This window comes from Dama dama, chromosome 4 (genome assembly GCF_033118175.1).
Source record: "Dama dama isolate Ldn47 chromosome 4, ASM3311817v1, whole genome shotgun sequence".
Taxonomy (NCBI): domain Eukaryota; kingdom Metazoa; phylum Chordata; class Mammalia; order Artiodactyla; family Cervidae; genus Dama; species Dama dama.
In genome coordinates, this window is record NC_083684.1 from 72,329,009 (window position 1) to 72,337,101 (window position 8,093).

Sequence of the window (8,093 nt, forward strand, 5' to 3'; positions counted from 1 at the left end):
TATGAGCAGCCTGGATGGTGAACTAGAGGATGATCAACCAAGGGAATGGTGGATGATGCCACCAGGAGGGCCAGCAGTGCCCTAGTCTCATGGCAGGAGCCTCTGTACTCACCACTCTGTCACTAAAGGAAACATGAAAGTAATAAAGGTTCAGTTAGGAAAAATTTCAGGCTGTGGGTAACTTCATGTCATAAGTTGACTGCTTCAGAAGGCCAGAGACACCTCATCTCTGGTGTGAATGTAAGAGTTCACACTTAACATAGGATAAAGTGATGCAGGATTTATTACATTGTGTCAGCTGAAGGCTGGAGAAAATGGAGAAGGGTCCCATTCACAAGCTAAGATCTGGCTTTCTTCTGCGTCATATCCACAGATCACAGAACATAGAAACAATCACCATTACAGCTGTTCTTTTGGAGCTGGAATTTAATGAATGCCAACCATCTGGACAACCAAGAGAGCTCCCATGTGGCTTCAGTATCTTCTTGGTGTGCACAATAATCTTCCAGGTTGGCAGTCTTCTTCCTATTTGTGGGGACAGAAACTGTTAGCAGCAGAGCCAAGAGATCTACATATATTTAGTTACTTGCTCAACAAGCAGGCCTTGAATGCCTACAGGAAAAGAATTCAAAGGCCACGTGAGAATCATCTTCCAGCCCCTAGGGGCTTAGATTGTAATTGGAAAACTATGGCCAATGGAAAATAGGAAAAGGTAAAGCTGAAACATAAAGGATTAAAGCAATTTTTCAGGGCTCTAATAACAGTCAAATAAAGACTTTGGCGTATGAGAGTGGAGCTTTTTCAGAGTAGGGAATGAGCTAATGGATGACCAATTCCTCAGGATCTTCATCCACCAAATTATATGGTCTTCCTTCTTTTCCTAGCTCTTCATTCACAATTGCCACTTCCAGCATTGTTCACGATATTTGTGTATGTCAAGACCTACTGGAGGTTAGTGTCAAGTTTGAAACAATCCCACAAGGGACACTTTAAAAATTGGAGGTATGTGTTTATGTCTAGAATTAGAATGATAGGACTTAACTCATACTGGAGAGTATGACAATATTAGTGTGGTAAATCTATTAAGTGGAGTTCTCATCTGGTTGCATATTAAAGAACTCATACCTGAGAAAAACTGCATAATGTGATCAATGGTGGGAAGTCTTTCACCTGGTGCTCCCACCTGTTGACATTACATAATTTGTACTACAGACAGGCTCCATGAATGCCATGAATGTGGGAGGCTTTCTGCTGGAGTTCTAAACTAATTAGGCATCAGAAAACTCATACTGAAGAAAAACTGTTCTGTTGCAATCAATGTGGGAAGTCTTTCAGTCATTTCCTTTATTTCCTTTATTTTAATGTCTATCAAATAATGGAGAGAAGTCTTAATGAGTACAGTTAATATAAGACATCTTTCCTTCAGAGCTCTGACGTAATTTCACATCAAAGAACTCACACTGAAGAGAAAGAAGCCTTTCTCTTCAATGTGAAAGTGTAATCAGTTGGGAAATGCTTCAGTTGGAGTTCTCACTTTGTAATGTCACTTCAGAGAACTCACACTGGAGAAAAACTTCATAAATGTCATGGGAAAAGTATTCCCAATGGAACTCTCACCTTATTGGACATCAAAGAATCCATATTGGAGAGAAATCTCTGTAAATGTAACCAATGTGGGAAATCTTTAGATGGATATTTTTATCTTATTGTGAATCAGAAAATTCATATATAGGAGGAAAAACCACATGAATGTAATGTGAAAAAGCCTTCAGCAGACCATCTGACTTATGGAACACCAAAGAATTCATAGTGAAAAAAACTTTATGCATATAATCAGTGAAGAAATGCTTTCACGTGGTGCTCTTCCCTTGTTGCATATCAGAGAACTCATCCTTGAAGAAAACTATTAAGTAACAGTTTTTAGTGTAATGACATATGGTCAATCTCTGCACCTCTGCTTTTGTAGGACTCCTTAAAAGACAATCCTACTAAAGGTTATCAACTAGACAGTGTTCTTAATAGCACTGAGGCCTAGATTTGAGAAGGAACAAGGACAATAAAATAGGCACTGATGTGGGGAAATGTTTCCTTAGATGATTAAAGATTCAGTTGATGGGGCCTGTTTCCGGGTGGCGCGTGGGGCTGGAGGCCGACAGCTTCCCCTGCCGCCGCCAACGTGGAGAGTTTGTACCGAGTCCCGTTCTTAGTGCTCGAATGCCCGAACCTGAAGCTGAAGAAGCCGCCCTGGGTGCACATGCTGTCGGCCATGATGGTGTACGCTCTGGTGGTGGTGTCTTACTTCCTCATCACCGGAGGAATCATTTATGATGTTATTGTTGAGCCTCCAAGTGTCGGCTCCGTGACTGATGAACACGGCCATCAGAGACCAGTCGCTTTCTTAGCCTACAGAGTAAATGGACAGTATATTATGGAAGGACTTGCATCCAGCTTTCTGTTTACAATGGGAGGTTTAGGTTTTATAATCCTGGACCGATCCAATGCACCAAACATCCCCAAACTCAATAGGTTTCTTCTTCTATTCATTGGATTCGTGTGTGTCCTATTGAGTTTTTTCATGGCTAGAGTATTCATGAGAATGAAACTGCCGGGCTATCTGATGGGTTAGAGTGCCTTTTGAGAAGAAATCAGCAGGTACTGAATTTGCTTCTGTTAATGAAATTTTAAAGGCTGTACCAGTCCTCAGATATGAAATACAGAGAAGGATGAAAAGCAGCAGAAAAGAAACATCTACTGAAAACATAGGAAGCATATTAAAGCATGGACTAGAATACCTTCTTGGTGTCAGAGACAAGCTTATCAGTATTTTTTCCTGCCGGCCTTCACTGATGTACCAATGATGTTAAGTGACATTTTCGTTTTTGGTTTTTTTTTTCATTTCTTAAAATGTACTTCATTTCTATAGCTATAATATTGAATAAAGTGATTGTTTTTTACAAATCCCTTAACATTTTTTGGGGGTGACTTTTCTGACCTTCAGAAATTAATGTAAAATCAGGATGCGTGATCCCATAAGCTGAGAACTCTGGACAGCTGATCAGCTTTACCAATGGTGCTTTGCCTTTGAATAGAGTGTGTGACAGTACATCATTTCAGATATGTATGGAAGACTTTCAGGAACAATAAGATGTATGAAAGGAGCAGAAATAAATAGTTTTTCTAATTAAAAAAAAAGATTCAGTTGATGAAAATGTAGTATCAGTGTTTTTTACTTATAGTATCAATGTTCTTTTTTACTTAAATATTTTACCATTTGGGGATATCTAATCTGTTTTATATGGATTCTGTAGTTTCTAATGTTTATGCAGATTCTGTAATTATATGAAGTGAAAAATACATTATGTACATGATCATGCTGTCATTTTTTTTTTTTTTAATTTATTTATTTGGCTGTGTAGGGTCTTGCTTGCAGCACATGGGCTCTTTTGTTGCTCCTCATAGTACATGGACTTCCTTGCCCTGGGGCATGTAGGATCTTACTTCCCCAACCAGGGATTGAACCCACATCCTCTGCATTGCAAGGCAGATTCTTAACCACTGGGCCACCAGGGAAGTCCTGTCATGTTTTTTTTTTTATAAAAGCTGAAAATTTTTTAATTTTTCTGTCATTTCACAAAACATCTTTTGTTGACATTCTACAAATTATGCCATCCAATAATGTTCCAATACTTTCTTCTTGTGAAGATAGTTTATATACCTTTTTGACTTCTGTAATATTTGTTATTTCGGGGAGATTTTTCAGAGGAAACTGATGACCTTCTACCTGAGATATTAGGTATTCTTGATTTGTTTTTTACCCTCTTCAATATAAGCAATCAAAACTGAAGTATCATTTGCTGAGATACCAAATTTTTTCAAGGCCTCTGAAATATTGTTATTTGGGGGAAGATTGAAAATAACTTCAGTAGATAGAGTTCTTGTCTTCACTTTCCCCAGTTTGTAGAGGTGAACTGCTTTGTTTGCGGCCACAATTATCTAAAATGGATCAACAATCACTGTAGGGTTTATTAATGAGCCATCAATGGCACCTTCCATGGCCTTTTTTCTCAAGCCCGCAGCATTTTTTACATCTTTAAATAACAGAAGTGTCACCCTGTATTCAGGAAATAGGTCCAGCTGATGTGTTAACTGCATTTCATAGATAAGCAGGATGCTACATCGCGTCCCCGTCCATCTTGTAAGATATCTGTCATAATGTTTTAAAAAAATGTTTGCACATGGACGAGAATAAAAGTGGAATGGGTAAATAGTTTGTTGGTCCCATTTAAAAATATTTAAATGCTCCTATGATACTTAACAAATTTTTAAAAACCAGAACAAAAATAGAATCGTGTGGACTATCTCCTTCTTTGTCTGAGGATATCAGGAAGAAGCAGGATAAAGAACTGAAAGGCTAAGTGTACCTGGCTTCTCGGAAGTAAAAAGTGTGTGACAGCCACACCTCCTATCATTCTTAGGTTCCAGGGATTTACCATTAAGAGTACCCAGTAGTTCCTCTGGAGGGGACTTGAAATCCATTGAAGAATCTCATCACAGAAGTGAAAGTTCCAGATAAGAGACCAGACAAGAAATTCAGGCAAGGCTTTATTGGGATTTGTGCTGCAGTTCAGGGGAGGGAAAACAAGTAACAGCTTCCTTTGCTGGCTTCCTGAGGAGGAGACAGCTGTGGCGAGAGAGCAGGGATGTATCCAGGAGTCGGGCTGGAGGGGTCACTTTGGTGGTCTGCCCACCCCCTGGGTGGCGCTCTGTACAGGGTGCCTGCCAGTACCCTGCTTCTGCTCAGTTTTTGGTCTTTTTGTATCTCATCATTGATAATGTGCCCCAACTGTGTAGGCACACAGCCAGTTTTAGTCCCTTTTAGCTTCTTAGTTTTTTGTTGTTGGAGGAGACCCCTTGTCCAGGTGCAGGCACTGCAGCAAAGGATCCCAGGGTTCAGGTCCCAGCCTGTCTCAGGAGGGAACAGCTTGGACCCTTGCCCATCTCCTGAGTGTATCTCACCTGAGTGTCTGACATGAAACAAGCTTGGGATCCATTCCACGAGCTGGCTATGGTTTTCCTGGTGGCGAGTGTTTGCTGTTTTCACTTAATGAAAGAAAATCTGTATTTTAGGGAGGAACAAGAAAAAGTTAAACCAAAAATTATTCGCACCTCCTCTCCCTCCCTAATGTGCAGTGTGCATCTATATTAGACATTAACCAGAGCTCTTCAGAGATGGGAGTGTTTGCTTGACCATCCTTCTGACACCAGCAATATAACTTCTTAAAGAGAATGGCATTTGTCCCCACCTCTGTAGTGGGTCCAAAAGCTCCTTCCCTATTGGATCCAACTGTTTGCTGAAATCAAACCCTCAGCAACAGGAAGCCCTCTGCCAGGTTCATTTGGCACTACTCCAAGGTGCATCTTAGGTGTTAAGTTGGCGTGAGGTGCCCACTTTCAAACTGTTTAAATAGGACACCTAGCAAAGAAGTTATTTCCAGGAGCGCAAGAGTAGAGGCTGCTTTCACTGCTGCTGTTTCCAGGAATACAGGGCTAGGTCTCAGCGCGGGCATTCTCACAGGCAGCCCTGTTGACATCGTAACAGAAGTGTATCAACAGGGCCACATTGGTGATGAGACAGAATTAGAGATTGTACTTAGAGGTTAATTAACACTTACTCACACAGGATGCAGCAACAGGTGGCTGACAAGTCTCCTTACTTCTGAGAGGTGATCCTCTGATAAAGCAGGTTATCAAGTGGCAGAGAATATCCCTGCTGCCTTTTCAGTGGGAACGGCCAAAGGCAGGAGTTCCTTTCATGACACCAAGAGAAAGAAAAGCTAAAAACTGACAACATGGGAAAGAGATGAGAGCAGTGTTCTGCATGGGAGGGGCACCCCCTGGAGTTGCATGAGGCGCTGCCCAACAGAGCAATGATTGTTCCTGGAATTACAAGCACACCCAAGCCTGCAGGGTCCGGTTGGTAGGAGAGCTGTTCAGCAGTGTTCCATCTGCTCCTGGGTGGGGGCTGGGTTTCTGCCTATAAGCTCCACTCATCCACGTGAGGCAGAGTGGTTCCTGCCAACACTCAGCTTTTACACCCCAACTTTGAGGGCTCCCCTGGCAACGAGAAAATTGATCTTCCAGAGGAGAGGAGACATGGCCAAGACCAAACCAGGAGTGGAGGGAATCTCGGGTTTCCAAGTCAGTCTGATCTAGAACTGGCATATATTTGGGGGTGGGGGGGCGGGAAGCTCTGCAGCAAGATGACCTGGGTTCAAAATCTTGGGCTTTGCTTCTTACCAGCTTTGCCACTCAAGTTAATTACTTAACCTCTTTGTGCCTCTGTTTTCCTATCTGTTCCAAGTGGAAGTTAATATAGGGTTGCTAAGAGGAGTACTGAATCAATACACGTGTGTGCTTTACCAGGCTGGTAGTCGGCAAACTCTTAAGCTATTACTATTCTTATTACTATTATTACTAGCTCCTCTTTCAACACCTGTCAGTTTATAAGGGCTAAATAATAAACAAGAGAGAAAAGCCAGAAACACCCTGAAGATGAAAGGTAATGTGGGAGGGCCAACTCTACTAGCTAGTAAACCATATTATGAAGCATCTATAATTTTAAAGTTGTGGTACTGGCATGTGAGTAGACAGACCAATTCAACAGAAAAGAAAATTCAGAAATAGCTGCAGTGGCCCGGTCCCTGGTGGAATGCCTAAGTCAAAGGAACTTGTTTCTTCAAGCTCTTCTGGTAGCGATTCTGACAGTGAAGTTGACAAAAAGCTAAAGAGGAAAAAGCAAGTTGCTCCAGAAAAACCAGTAAAGAAGCAAAATACTGGTGAAACTTCCAGAGCACTGTCATCCTCCAAGCAGAGCAGCAGCAGCAGAGATGGTAACAAGTTTCAGATTGGGAAAATGAGGTATGTTAGTGTTCGGGACTTTAAAGGGAAAGTCTTAATTGATATTAGAGAATATTGGATGGATCCAGAAGGTGAAATGAAACCAGGAAGAAAAGGTATATCTTTAAATCCTGAACAATGGAGCCAGCTGAAGGAACAGATTTCTGACATTGATGATGCAGTAAGAAAACTGTAAAATCAGAGCCATATAAAACCTGTACTGTTCTAGTTGTTTTAATCTGTCTTTTTACATTGGTTTTGTTTTCTAAACATTGTTTTCGAAGCTGTTGTATATTTGAATTGCAGAACAATTTGTAAGATGAATACTTTTTTTAAAATGTGCATTATTAAAAATGTCCTGAGTGAAGCTAATTGTCAGTTTTATTAAGGAGGATTGCTTTTGTGTCCACCACCTACTGTAAAATAAAATCAAGTAATACAATCTTAAAAAAAAAAAGAAAACTCAGAAATAGATTCAATTGCATGTGTTAAGTGATAAAAGGGGCACCTCAATGAGGAAAAAGTAGACTTTAGCTAAACTACTTAGTATACCATATACAGGTATACTTAGTATACCTGCAAAAGAGAAAATGAAATCCTCACACTTCATACTAGGATGAATTGAGTGGATTAAATATTTAAATGTAAAATATGACATACAAGCACTAGGAGAAACATGGGTGAATTTCCCCAAAACTTGAGAATATTTACTACCCATGAATCAAAATCCAAAAGCAGTAAAGGAAAATACTGATAAATTTGATAGTGTAAAAATAAATGTTTCTATTTATTGGGGAAGAAAACCAATTGTTGGGTAAGAAAAACCCCACAACACTGTTAACATGAACAGATTACAAACTGTCAAAAATTGCAATTTGCAAAGTTATTATTACCAGTAAGGAACTTTCAAAGCTAAAGTAAAAGATCAACAAGCCTACTGAAAATGGCTACAATATGAACAGTTCACAAAACAAAAAAATGCTTCTTAAATATATTAAAAATGCTCATAACTAGAGAAATTCTCATTTATTAGAGGAATGCAAATTAGAACTATTCTGAAATAACACTTTTTACCTATCAGATTGGTAAAGATTAAAAACTATGATGCCATAACCAGCTGATGAAACTGTGAGGAACAGGCCCTACCAAACACTGTTCAGTTCAGTTCAGCTGCTCAGCTGTGTCCGACTCTGCGA

At 40.1% G+C, this 8,093-nt stretch overlaps 1 protein-coding gene and 1 pseudogene across 1 annotated transcript; one reads left to right on the forward strand and one right to left on the reverse strand.

Annotated features, from left to right (window-relative positions):
- Positions 1-3,619: 3,619 nt before the first annotated feature.
- Positions 3,620-4,196, reverse strand: LOC133055028 (EKC/KEOPS complex subunit TPRKB-like; annotated as a pseudogene).
- Positions 4,197-6,709: 2,513 nt separating this feature from the next.
- Positions 6,710-7,316, forward strand: LOC133055029 (activated RNA polymerase II transcriptional coactivator p15-like). Its single transcript, XM_061140519.1, has one exon. The coding sequence runs from the start codon at positions 6,710-6,712 to the stop codon at positions 7,091-7,093; it is 384 nt and encodes a 127-aa protein (XP_060996502.1). The 3' UTR covers positions 7,094-7,316.
- The last annotated feature ends 777 nt before the right edge of the window (positions 7,317-8,093 follow it).

Bases quoted from the DNA above. Each gene is read 5' to 3' on its own strand.
- LOC133055029 (XM_061140519.1), top strand. From the start codon at position 6,710: ATGCCTAAGTCAAAGGAACTTGTTTCTTCAAGCTCTTCTGGTAGCGAT.